The 14605-nt window shown below is 34.2% G+C and overlaps 1 protein-coding gene across 4 annotated transcripts in view; it reads left to right on the top strand.

Annotated features, from left to right (window-relative positions):
• SPOCK3 (SPARC (osteonectin), cwcv and kazal like domains proteoglycan 3) overlaps window positions 1-14605 on the top strand; it is a 469574-nt gene that overhangs the window by 192983 nt on the left and 261986 nt on the right. For all 4 annotated transcript variants that reach the window (XM_032855450.1, XM_032855451.1, XM_032855449.1 and 1 more), the window contains one exon: window positions 12298-12412. In XM_032855450.1, the coding sequence (XP_032711341.1) occupies window positions 12298-12412 (115 nt within the window). The remainder of the gene's footprint in view (window positions 1-12297; window positions 12413-14605) is intronic.

Raw genomic sequence — 14605 nt, 5'->3', positions numbered from 1 at the left:
ACTGAAGGCTATGGAAGACCCATAAGGTTTACTGACTTACCTGCCAGGGTAATTATCACCGTTGCTTTACTAAGGAAGTCTGCTATTGTTGAAGCTGCAGTTTTGTTTAAGCAGCATCAACTTGCTGAAATTAGAAATATTTGAAAAAAGATTTTAAGAACTTTAATTCATAGGAGTGCCTTGGTGGCTTAGTCTGTTAAGCATTTGCCTTTGGCTCGGGTCACAATCTCAGGGTCCTGGGACTGAGCACGGAGTTGGGCTCCCTGTTCTGCTGGGAGTCTATTTCTCCCTCTCCCTCCGACACTCTCCGCTGCTTGTGCTCTCTCTCTCACTCCAATGAATAAAATCTTTTTTTTAAAAAATGTAATTCATAAAATATGTTCTGAGTATTGTGATGTTTATTTAAAAATTTCCTTAGTTTGGGGCACCTGGGTGGCTCAGTCAGTTGAGCATCCAACCTATCTCTTGGTTTCAGCTCAGGTCATGATCTCATGGGTGCTGAGATCCAGGCCCAGCTCAGGCTCCTCACCTGGCATGGAGTCTGCTTGGGATTCTTTCCCTCCGCCTCTCCCTCTCTCACTCACTCATGAATGCTCTCTAAATAAATAAATAAATAAATAAACAAACAAATCTTTAAAAAAGTGCAAAGTGTTCTTAGTTATAAATTCTATCAACTTGTTTTGTTGGTCAGTATTACCACTGGTTCTATAAAATAGTTTTTAAGATTTGGGGGCATATGTAAAAGCTCTTTTTCTTTTTACGGTAGTTAAATTCTGGCAGTTTTATCTAAAGTTTTTTATAGAAACTATAGTATCTGAATGCAGATTTGAGAAAATGAGACCCTGTTCTACATTCTTTTTCCAATTATGACTTGTTTTTTATTAATGTAACCTATCTGCATTGTGCAGTATTCATTACAAAAGAACATGCTCCATTGATGGAGAATTGATTTTTAGTATCTAAATTTCAATGGTGAAATTTGTCACCTTTGATTTTTGATTGTATGCTTTGTTGCCCTGAGATTGTAGATTGAGAAGACCTTAAATATTCTCATGGAGAATGGAGACTTTTTAAAATTTAAAAATGCCTTCGGAGAAAACAAAAGGAAAATTTTTCTTTATAAATGTTTAATTTACATACAATAAAAGGCAATAGTTTAAAATATACAGTTTGATACATTTTGGTGAATGCAGATAATTGAATTAACAGTAGCTCAATTAAGATAGAGGTCATTTCCATCACTCCAGACATTCTTCAAACTACTTACTCTACCCTACTCCTCCCAGTTTCCTACCCCCAATCCAGGCAATCACTATTCTGAGTTGTTCTGATTTCTTTCACTTTAATTTAGTTTAGCTCATCCTATAACTTGATACAGATGGAACTATGTTCTTTGTATATTTTCATTTATGCCATTTTTGTTTGATATAATGTTTTTGAGATTTATCTAACATTATTGCATGTTTCAGGAGTTTGTTTTGTTTGATTGCTGAGAAGAATTCTCTTTGTATAACAACAATCACCCATTGATGGATATTTGGGTTAGTTCTTATAACTAAATATGCCATGAATATTTTTATAATAGTCGCTTTGTGAACATTCAAAATATTCTCTTGGATAAATTCAAAGATGTAGTATTGTTTAATTATACAACAAACTGCCAAAATATTTTCCAGAGCGATTGTGCAAGGTATTGATTTATTGCCTCTTATCTCTCCATTCACTTTTCATTGCCTGTTCTACAGTAACGGAACTGGATCTCCTAACCATGGCCTGTAATAAACCAAATGTTAAGCTTCATTAATACAGGGTACTGCAAGCATCTGTGGAGTGAAGTATTTCTCTTTCTGCCCCTGGAGTATCTCTGAGTCTCCTTCTACTCCAGTGATGCTTGAAGGAGAGACGTGCAGGGGTGCTCCGCCACAGATGCATGACTAGTGTGTACAATCCCATGGCAAGCTTGCATACCTGATCTTGGTGGGCACTGTCTATCCCAGGTACACACCCCACTCTCCCCACTCCATGGGGAGAGTGCCCCAACTCTGCCCATGCACCTGTCTGCTGGCTTCAGCCCATAGCATACTGGATGAGTGTTGCCTACTTGCCAGTCCCAGCTGTGGTTCCCTTCCCTCCAGCCTCAGTGTACCTATCCCAGATAGGAGTGGGGAATGGGTGTGGTGCCGCCTACTTTGCCAGTGACTATGGACCAACTGGCTCTGGCCCTATCAACCAAATAGGCTTCTGGGCCATCCAGTGCATTGCAACCTTCTCCAATGAGAACTGAATCCCACATCTGGAGAGGAAGCACATATTTCTAGTTTGGCTCATCTATTGATACTCTGTTTCATTATTAGAGTATCCCTTAGAGCTTTCTTTACTCCTTTACAGTTATTCTTCTACCGTAATTAGAAATTCCTTATTTTAAACTTTCCCTATTTGAGTTACTATGTCTTTTGTCTCCTAATTAGACCTGGGCTAATAAATAGCATTCTATACTCCTACCAGCCACATGTTTGGTTAGTTGATCTACATTCTTTTTTTTTTTTAAATATTTTATTTATTTATTTGACAGAGAGAGAGAGAGAGATCACAAGTAAGCAGAGAGGCAGGCAGAGAGAGAGGGGGGAAGCAGGCTCCCCGCTGAACAGAGAGCCCCATGTGGGGCTCGATCCCATGACCCTGAGATCATGACCTGAGCCAAAGGCAGAGGCTTAACCCACTGAGCCACCCAGGTGCCCCAGTTGATCTACATTCTTGCAAACACTTCTCCGTTCAGTTGTTTTGTTTGTTTGTTTTGTTTTGTTTTGTTTTTTAACATTCCTTCTAATGGTGAAGTGGCAACTTACTATACTTTTAATTTTATATCACATTGAATAGACGATTTCAGGGCACTATCTCCTGATTCACACCCAAGATTAAATGGTCATTTATACAATTCCTTGTTATGCATATACATCTCTGTGTGTGCATACAAGTGTGTAAGCTATCTAATGGTAGTAGTGTTTGACACAGCTTTCAGAGGAAACAAATCTGTGTTTGGAAATTTCATTTTGGTTTTTTAAGGATTAGCTTCATTGTTCTTTAAAGGAGTTCATGTAGAAATTATTATTTTTACTTTTAAGTCGGTAAAAATAGAAGAGTAAACTTTATTTAGGAAAACGGTGACTTTAGAGTCAGTGGCTTTTATCGGACAGAGGTAATTCTGTGTCCTAATAGAGAGCTGAGAAAGGCAAAATGTCACTCAAAGTCAGCCACATATCCTCCCATTGGGTAGTTAGTAGAGCTGTATAGCAAATTACAGGAGATTTTGTAGGACCTTCATAGCTATCAATAAAAATACAAACGATATTGCCAAATGTGGTGCTTTCTATATGTCTGGAAATATTTAAGGCACTTAACATACAGTCATGCTGAGTCACATGAACATTTTTTCAACTCAGTGTTAATTTTTAAAAATATTTCCTCCTTTTCATATAACAGCTCCTAAATGAGTTAAAGTACACAATTATAGAATATGTTATTTGGTATTTTAGAATTAGCTCAATTTCTTTAATTCCTATATGGAGACATTAAGGTATAGAATCATTGGGGGACATCATCAAAAACTACAGGTAAAAATTATTTCAGTAAGCCAAGACATTATTGACACATTAGTAGGGACTCTTCTTTATGATTCTATTTTAGGCAACCTCTTAGTAAGTGTTAACTGAATCATAAATATCTTTAGATCAAATATTAGAAAGAAAATCCTAAATTTAAATATTTATGATGGGGATTCAGTATCCTCACTTTTGTCTATCAAATACAATTTTGAAATTGGAAACTAGTAAAAGTAATAGTTTTTTACATATAGTCAAGTATTCTGATGCATCTCTTCTGTAAAAGAAACACTGTTAACATTTATCACTTTAAGAAGTATTATAGATAATATAATATGTGGACAAAATAACAATAAACAGAAGAATGACATTTTTAAATTGTCATCAATACTTTAATACCAGAATGGAATGACTGTCGGATGAAATTCTGTCTTGTAATAGTATCTAGAGATCTTATTAACTTTGAGTTATAAATGTAGTAGTCATTTGCATTTCATACAATTGTATAAGATATGCTATTATTGAAATAAACATTGTGATATTTTGACATATATTTATGACAAAATAAATTAATTCAACAATTGCATCAAAATCTGGCATTGGTATAGACCTCCACATTTAATGTCTGTAATGGTGAGACCAGAGTTAGAGTGGAAGGATTTTCTATAACTAAAGTAATGTTAAGGTTTAAAACTAAGAAAAGTCACTCCAAAGACGTGCAGCCACATTTAATCACATTTAGCGCCACAAAATTGGCTGTCAAAAGTCTAATTAACTATCAGGCATTAGCTCTATTTTCCATGCTGCTCACTTGCACAGCCTTTCATTGTAACATCTGGCAAGTTTAAAAAAATTCCCTAGAAAACTATTTCTTCCTATAGTTTTACAGCATAGAGTTTTAGTGAAATGAACTGTTGTTAAAACATCAATGAAAGCATATTCAGTGCTTCATTGTTGAACCGTGAAGGTTTTTAAAACATGTTTGAGTTACCGGTCACTTCATTTTATGTGAAAACACACAATTAAGTTTAGAGAGACATTTCACTAAGTGAATGCTGATGCGTACTTTGATTTCACTTTTTAGTGATATAAATTTTCCAACATTTTTCCAAAATTGAAACCCAGCCTTCAATGGCACATGATGAATGTTTAACTTAGTTTTTGTTTTCTTGATTTTTTTTTTCAAATGGCTAAAGAATTCTTTCATTAAATAAGTATACTTATGTTACTAGTTGAAATTCAAAGAGAAGGACATATTTGCTTATGTTTTTGGTGTAATAGTTGGAGATAAGCATTTCACAACACAAAGTTTTGATGATAAGAAAATATTATAATATCCAGGGAGTAAAGGCTAATTGTTTATACAGTACAACAGACTGAAAATACACTTATTAATTAGTGGCAACAGCGGGCAAAATAACATGAAATAATATTTTTTTACTGTGGCTAGAAAAAAGTAATTATCAAATAAGAGTTCCAGACACAGCTAAATTATCCTTTAAAAATGATTAGAGCTGTACCTGGTGGCTCAGTTGGTTAAGCATCCTGACCTTTGGCTAGGTCAGGATCCCAGAGTCCTGGAATCCACCCCAGTGTCTGGCTCCATACTCAACAGGGAGTCTGTTTCTCCTTTTCCCTAGGCCTGACCCCCACCTATGCTCTCTCTTTCTCACTCTCTGAAATAAATAAATACAATCTTTAAAACAATAAAAATGATTGGAAAATAAAGATACATTCAGAAAAATATATAAAAGGTATAGTACCTATTGCACAAGCCAAAAGAACTATAAAAAAATATGCTTCCACACATAAAATTATACAAGAGAACCCAAGGGCGCTGGGGTGGCTCAGTGGGTTAAGCCTCTGCCTTCGGCTCAGGTCATAATCTCAGGGTCCTGGGATTGAGTCCCACATCGGGCTCTCTGCTTGGCAGGGAGCCTGCTTCCTCCTCTGTCTCTGCCTGCCTCTCTGCCTACTTGTGATCTCTTTCTGTCAAATAAATAAATAAAATCTTTAAAAAAACAAAAACAAAAACAAACAAACATAAAAACAAGAGAACCCAAAAGGAAGTGTAAATTCCAAGGAGCAGTGATGGGTAAATGGCAGATTTTATGATTTTAAATAAGCTATATCAGTAAAAATAATAATATTTATTATTATTATTTGTGTGTGTAAACATCTCAAGGAAATCACTAAAAAAGATTTTTGACTTCCAAACTAGCAAAAGGAAAAAGGTACTAAATAAAATATAATTGGGTGCCTAGGTGGCTCAGTCTGTTAAGCATCTGCCTTCAGCTCAGGTCATGATCTCAGAGTCCTGGGATCAAGCTCCCTGCTCAGTGGGGAGTCAGTTTCTCCTTCTCCCTCTGTCTGCCCCCCTGCTCCTGCTCTCTCTCATATGCTCTCTCTCTCTATCTCTCTCTCAAATAAATAAATAAATAAATAAAAAGAAAAGTTAAAAAATATAATTAACACACTATGAGGCAGGAAAGAAGAAGTAAAAACAAAGAAAAAAAAAAAACACTGCAAAATAGAAAACACAAAATAGGGCCCCTGGATGCCTTAGTCAGTTGAGCATCAGCCTTGGGCTTTGGTTGGGATCCTGGGGTCCTGGGATCAAGCCCTGCGTTGGGCTCAACCTCTACTATTCCCCCTGCTTGTGTCTCTTGCTCTCTCTGTCAAATAAATAAATAAATAAAATATTTTAAAAAGCACAAAACAAAGTGAGAAGAAAGAGTACAATTATATATATATAAAAAAAATCACATTTGAAACAAAAGAGGAGATAAGTCACCTTAGACTGGGCTTGTAAATCCATCTAAGAATTCTTGAGAACAATCTTAAACTATAAAAATTAAGAATTAAAAATAAAGGAATTCAGACAAAAGTTAACTGGGCAATAACTAATAACTAATAAAAAGAAAATTAGTTATAACAATATATTTTTAAAGATTTTATTTATTTATTTGTTTGTTTGTTTTTTAAAATATTTTATTTATTTATTTGACAGACAGAGATCACAAGCAGACAGAGAGGCAGGCAGAGAGAGAGAAGGGGAAGCAGGCTCCTGCTGAGCAGAGTGCCTGATGTGGGGCTCCATCCCAGGACCCCGAGACCATGACCTGAGCCGAAGGCAAAGACTTAATCCAATGAGCCACACAGGCTCCCCAGTTATAACAATATTAATAACAGAAAAAGCCCACAAATGGTGGAAGTGAGGAATTGGATGTTTATTCAATCGATTCAGATTTGGTTGTCTCAGAATACCTATTCCAACAGACCAATGCTTGACCCTCTCAAAATCCTCTTTTTTTTCTGCTCCAAAGGTAGCCTTGTTCCCATGCCCATCTTTACATTTAGTTCCCCTAGAGTGGATTCTTATTCTTTCTCTGCTGGACATTCTTAGTTTCCTTGTCTTGATCAAATATTATTCAAAGCATAACCAAATTTTATGAGTGATCTCTTTACCATAAAACATAATTATGTCACTCTCCAAATTAAAATCATTGAGTGACATGGCATTTCTAAAAAGGAGAGCTCCACAAGGTAATAAGCTTCCATCTGCCTCCCCAGTGTTTTTTCCTAGTACTTTCAGGCAGCATGCACATTTTATATTTCATTGATCATGAACTATCTGTCATTCCAAGGATAGAGCATACTTTTTATATTTTATGCAATTCATACTATTTTCTTATATGGAGTTTTCTTTCATTTTGCTTATTGTGCATATTTCAAAACCTACGTAAGTTTGCATTCATCCTAATTATCCCTCATTCACCACTATATGACTCCTTAAATTGTGTGTGTGTATGTGTTTTCACATAGCTAAATGTATATACACAGTAAATATGTATGGGTATAATTTCCACTTAACAATGTATTCTAATTGTCATATATATATATAAAAGATATAGATATATAAAGATATAAATAAAGATATATATCTTTATATACCTTTATCTTTTATATATATCTTTTATATATCTTTACATAAAGATATATAAAAGATATATATAGATATATGTAGATATATATATCTATATATATCTTTTCCAATTAAAATATTGAGTCTGTTGAGGACAGGATCCATTCCATGTAGGATATCTGGTGCCAAAAATGTATGCTGAAATCTAATAACATGTTTTGAAAGAAGAATGTTAATTTGAAGTTCAGTCCAAAAGCTTGACTTTTATAGATGAACCCATCAAGCTACATAAATACTATTAGTTTTTACTACAAAAACTAGTAATACTTGTCTTTGAAAAATCTGAATCAATATTGGGAATATTAAGTTTTTATTATATTTGTCAAGATTTTAAGAAATCTTTTCTCTGGCGTTGATTTAACTAAGGTAACTGGTTCAACATTAGCCCCACTAAAAGTAAAATGCAGAATTATTTAAAAGTGCTTTAGCCTAAAGTCATTGGGATTTAATCTTCTAAAAAGCTATGCATTTTTTGTGGATAAACACTGTTAAATTCCAGAAGTGAGTTTTTACAGATTAAGAGTTCTGATCTTGAAGTTTATTTCAGTTCTTGATACAAACAATAATACCTATCTTTTCACCTTAATGACACCACTTTTTGCCTTTCCCTCTCTTAAGACCACCTGCATGAAACATGAAAACTAATGATTCTTCTGCTGCAATGGGAATTCAGCACCTTTCAGTCATTTTCCGTGTTTGTTTTCTTGACCCAACATCTTTATTGCATGTCCTTACTTTTTGGTTACCTTGATGTAAGGACCTCTTCTCAAGAATTATGTCTTTTTAAACTGACATGCCTGTCTACAGTCATATTTGTTTCCTGCTCTCACCTACCCTTGCTGTCTCAGGTACTTCCACCATTAGCAGCTGGGTCAGGCTGGATATGTCCTAGATTTCTCTGGTCTAGCAATGAGTGAGGGATTCTGGACTAAAAAACAAATATTCCGGTGAAAGAGTGAGGGAAATTCTATATCACAAGTGAAATGCAACCATATCACAAGCGAAAATATAAGGTATTCAGACTGCTTTTTTTTTAACAAAACAAAACAAAACAAAACAAAAAAGAAGTATTAGTTATGTCCCCAGGTTAGTTCACATCAGTCAGAAAGATTATGAAAGATTAAGACAGAAAGAACATGGCCTGATGAATTCGAGTGTGCTAGCTGAAATCTTCCTAGGGATCATGGTACTGGATGCTTGAGAAAAAATACACTAATAAAACAATACAGAATAGAATAGGAAATGTTAATTTGAAAAAGATGGAAAGAAGAGGATAGCAACAGAAGGAGGTGATGAATTTATGCCAGGCTTTTTTAAAATACAGGATTGAGTCTAATCCATGGGCTTCAGCCAAGGGGAAGATGGTTGTATTATTGTTGTGATTTCAAGAATAAAATCTCAAGCATCTGTATTTACAGTGTGTGATGTTTTATAATTTTTAAGCTGCCAACAATGTAAGTTCTACTCAAAAATACAGATGGTTAAAATTACACGCACAGAAAATGATCTTTTCCTTATGTAGATCCTATGTATCTAATTCTTCATGTTCACTTTCTATTGTATTTTCAATCTCCTGACAAATACTACTACTCTTTTATTTGATCATTTATGTAGAATTGTATGTAAAATTTTATTAAATTAATTTTCATGTGCTGTATTTGTTCTGATAATTTCTTTCTCGTTATACATTGATTTTTGGGTTCTTTTATTTGTACTTTTTTTGGTACAGGGTATAAATAGGTATAATATAAGAGGTGTCATGGAATTTTAGAAAATTATCTAATGTAAGCTGTATAAGATAAATAAAACTAAAAGAAATAAGTAAAGATAACTATTAATGGTCTGAATTTGGTGTGTTAACTAGATTAGATTAATCCTGATAGTTTCACATGTACATTATTTTATTTCAAAACAAATACGGGCGTCTGGGTGGCTCAGTGGGTTAAAGCCTCTGCTTTCGGCTCAGGTCATGATCTCAGGGTCCTGGGATCCAGACCCGTGTTGGGCTCTCTGCCTGTCAGGGAGCCTGCTTCCTCCTCTCCCTCTCTCTCTCTGCCTGCCTCTCTGCCTACTTGTGATCTCTGTCAAATAAATGGATAAAATCTTTAAAAGAAATACACTCCTTTTTCAGAATAATACATGTTAGGTTAAATATATTCACAATGAGTGTAGGACATATGAATATAGATACAGTTGTATATATAATGACATTTTTTTTAGCCAGAATTCTTTGATTTCAATCAATATTTGAAAGTGGTATTCCCAGTTAAAAGTCAAAATAGGGGACACCTGTTGGTTAAGCATACAGCTCTTGGTTTCAGCTCAGGTCATGATCTTGAGGTCCTGGGATCAAGCCCTACATCATGGAACATGGAGCCAGCTTGAGATTCTCTCTCTCCCTCTCCCTCTGCCCTTCCCACTCATGTGCCTCTCTTTCTCGCTTTCAAATAAATAAATAAAATATTTTAAAAAATCAAAATAGACTAAAGATTAGAAATATCACAAAACATTTTAATGCCTTCTAAGTTATTGTATGTACTTTCTTTTATGTTGTCTGACAAGAAGTCATACAGATCTAAAGGGCAAAATTTCAATGAGACAATTTTCTAATTAGTGATAGTTTAAACTGTGATAGTATGAGAATGTTCTAGCAACTTGCATTTGCATGGTGAACAAAGTATATTCAACATTTAATAGAGAATAAAATAACTACTTTTGTTTATCTTATGTTTTAAAATTTCTCTGAAATTAAGAGAAACTATAATTGATCTAATCATTGACTGTTAAATTTTTTTTCTCAGAAGAAACTTAACAGATGCACTTGAACATATTATTATGATGTAAGATATCTACTAGTGAACATATTATCAACTCTATATGTTAGTATTTTTAATTTTAAATCTCATGAGTATTTGAAATCTCAAAGAAGAGTTTTGTAGAAATATACTTCTTGGAGAAAGAAAATGTGTAAGTTTTTATAGAATTGATTGATTGATTTTAGAAAGAGAGAGAGCATGAACGGGGGTTGGCAAAAGGAGAGAGAATCTCCAGCAGACTTCCCACTGATGTGCAGCCTGAACCAAAATCAAGAGTTGTGTGCTCAACAGACTGAGTCGCCCAGGCACCTCAAAATATGTTTTTATATATAAGGATCTATGTATGTAGTTTGTGTCTGTATTTGATTGAAATTGGGCTTCTTTATTGTTTATTAAAATGTATTAACTTTAGCTAAGTTATTGATTTAACACATTCATAAGACTAAATTTGATTTGTACACCAGATGTTAACTCTAGTTTACTCTAAGTTTAAGATTTGAAGAGACCGGCTCTTTCATAGTCAGTGAAAAGCTCAGGGCTCTCCCAAATACTTCTTCATATTCTAAATACACATCTTTCAGGTCACCTTTGCTCCATTTTTCTACATGCATTAGAATTTTATTTCAGTTTCCATCTTGCATGAGTTCTTTTTCTCTCAGTTGTGACATGTACCCAAAGTGGACATTCAGTGCCTGTTTCTTATTTGTGCCAACTCCCTCTCTGGCTTTCCACCCACAAAATCACAAAAAATATCACCGAACATCACGAATAGTGATTACCAATAACAGTATTATTCATAATAAACAGAATGTAGAAACAACAAAATTTCCCTCAACTAGTGAATGGATAAATAAAATATGGTATATCTATATAATGATATCTAGCAATGTAAAGGAATGAAGTAGTGTTGCATTCTAGAAAATGGTTGGACCTTGAAAACATTGCCCCAAACAAGGAAAACCAGTCACAGAAGACCACATAATGTGTAATATCATGTACATAAAATATTCAGAATGGGCAAATCTGTAAAGACAGAAATTATACTAGTGGATACTCCTATTAGGGGTTGTGAAGGAGCTAGGGTAGTTGGTGTGGTAGTTGGAAGGTGATAATTAAAGGGTATCATTTCTTTGAGGTAATAAAAATTTTCTAAAATTTATTATGATAATAGTTTCATAGCTGTGAATATACTGAAAGCTACTGAATTTCAAAATGAAAAGAATGAAATGTATGCAAGTTATAGCTTATTAAAACTGTTATTTAAAATATCACCAACAAATCACACAATCTTTGTGTTGGCATCCACCAAGAGAGACATTTTGTTTAGAAAAATAGTGGTTCAAATGTCAAGCAAGATTTAAAAATGACAATGCAATATCTCAGTTATTACAATGATACACTCAGCCAGTTCCTAGTATAGCTGTAGACTTTTCTTATATATCCAAAGACTTATTAATGCCCACTAACATCTTTTGGGTTTAATCCTTGATCTCTACCCACCTACATCTCTCTAGGGAAAACAAAAGTAGAAATTATTATTGTCCACTGTCAGAAGTATTACAGTAACACACCCCAACTTTATCTCTGCATCTTTACTGCTTAGAAAAAAATAACAACTATAGAAAAATTTTGTGTTGAAGTTTCTGTTTTGTTTACACATTGTTTGATCATAGGCGGGTATTTTATCTTCTGAATGGAATAAATAAGACTAAACTGCAGCCATCTATGAAGTCTGAGTTAGGAAGGTAGAAATAGAAGCATCTCAAAAGAGGAAGAATGTGAAGAAAATTTAGAGCTGAACTTCTATGTAAAGCCCTTGATCAAATTGTTTGATGAGATTAGATACCTCCATTTTTCAGAAACATATCTTAATATTTTCTGAACAATTTTTTTTTAGCTTTAGATCCAGCTAAAGATCCATGCCTAAAGATGAAATGTAGTCGCCATAAAGTATGCATTGCTCAAGATTCTCAGACTGCAGTCTGCATTAGTCACCGGAGGCTTACACACAGGTAAACATTATTAAATTAAATTCCACTGATTGAATAGTGTTCTTTACCATGAATAACTGCTGAGTGTAAATATTTGGCAATATCTGCTAAGCTTTTATCCAGAATTTTATTGAAACAATTTTAGAGGCTTGGTTAACTCGATTATCATTCACTTGGGTTAAACATTATAATAAATCAGAATTACTATGGATTACAGAATTTAGGCATATATTATTAAATAAAGAGGATTTTGTGAAGATGGGATTAAAGTGTTATATCTGCATACTTACATTTTTTCTGTTTTTAGGAATAAGTACAATTTTGTTACCCTCTAAATATTTATGCTTATGCCTTGTCAAATGTCATATTTTCCTGAAGGAATAATTGGAGACCAAGCCAAAGGGGAAAAAATGAGAGATGTTCATAAAAAAAGATGAAAAGTCACAATATAGAAACATGGACCTAGAACCCTTGAGGACATTTTCCTCTAAGGAAGCACTTATACTGGTGGAGTCCTTGTAGTCTGGAAGCTTACTCAAAATTTCAAAAGAAGAAAGGGTTTTAAATATTTTTTTATAATGATATCACTGCTTCTGTCAGATAGGCTCTATTTCGAGGAGGATTGGCAGTTTAGAAATATCCTGTGTAGTTTCATGCTGAGTCCTAAGGATTGAAGCATGCCACAACCAAAAGTAAAATCACTGGGTAACTGACTGAAGCAAGCAGGCATATTCATTCCCTTTATTACTTTTAAAAGAATTCTCTTTATGAGAACACTTTTTTTTGGTTTTGTTTTTTTGGATATTGGACCTGCATTACTCTCACATCAAATGAGCAAGGGAATTTCACTGTTTGGGTATGTTCAGAGATTAATTGCATTTTGACTTCAGTGTACTTACTTTAAAGTCTATTATTCAAACACACCAACAGAGATTAAAAACATTAACGAATAAGAATGTAACATTTCTAGAAAATGGAAAAATTTAAATTTTGTTGACTTTTCTTATTGATATAAAAACACATATGCATAAAACCCTTTATTGTATGTGAATAGAGTCAAGGAAGAGCTTATTCCATAATGCCACATCTACAGTGGCAGGTTTCAAGTGTCAAGGCAGACTAATGCAACCAAGATAAAGAATTTAGGAATGAGTTCACTTGGGATGAAAGAATCATGGCATATCAATAGTGTATTTGCAGAAGTAAGAGAGAGAGAGAAAGCAGGCAACAGTTTTCGAATTCGAAGTGTAAAAGATTTCTAGGAAACAGTGCTGTTATAAAATTAATGCCTTGTGGGAGGACACAAAATGGGAAAGCAGAACTATCAACAAAATATTTCCCACTCAATCATGTCCTCTATGTTAATTTTACCAAGGGCCTCCAAAACTTTGGGCCAGAATTTTATTTTTCTATTTATTTCCATAGGATTTCAAAAAGCTTCTGAATTTCTTGGACTCATATTAATTAATCATCAAAATTTTAAATATTAATGTGCTAACATATGTATGGAGGGGATGAGGAAGAGTTAATTTTTACTTCAGGAATCAGTAAGAGGGTGGTATTGAAAAGATTTCCTGTATAATCCCTCATCTAAATTGCAGAGATGTAGTCAATTCATTTCATAAAAAAGCCAAAACTGTTTCATCACAAGTTTCAGAGACCCTGGGAAAGATTTTCATCTATACACATTTAACACTTCATTGGCCATTTCACCCCTGGTCCTCTGAACCAAGTCAAAGAGCAACTGAAGACCTCACAGCTAATCTCATGCCTGGGGCAGAGACTCCACAATTGCTGAACGCTGAAGCCAGGAGAAGTTAAAGTAACTGACTCAAGATCACAGAGCTGAGAATTTTCAGAGCATTGATCCAATAAATACATACTGACACCAAAGTCCATGCTTTTTACAACTGTGCTGTCTCACTGCTTCTCTAAATTATTAAAAACAAAGCAAAACAAAAACAAACAAACAAAAACATGTTACTACAGACAAAAAGAAACTTTCTTAACATGATGAAGGCTCAAAACCAATAGCTAGAATATTTCTTAATATAAACAGGTGAACTGTCTTGAAGAAAGAACCATTGCTATCTCTGCCTTTGGTATAGTAGGAGGCTGGGGCAGTTGGGGAGACTACTATGTCTTAAGTAGGTGGAATTCTAAGTGTTTTATGTAAATAGTATTTAGCCCTGTTCTATTCTGATAGACACTACT

The sequence above is a fragment of the Lontra canadensis genome, unplaced genomic scaffold (assembly GCF_010015895.1).
Source record: "Lontra canadensis isolate GAN:19392208 unplaced genomic scaffold, GSC_riverotter_1.0 scaffold10, whole genome shotgun sequence".
Taxonomy (NCBI): domain Eukaryota; kingdom Metazoa; phylum Chordata; class Mammalia; order Carnivora; family Mustelidae; genus Lontra; species Lontra canadensis.
This window is presented reverse-complemented; position numbering and strand designations above follow the sequence as displayed.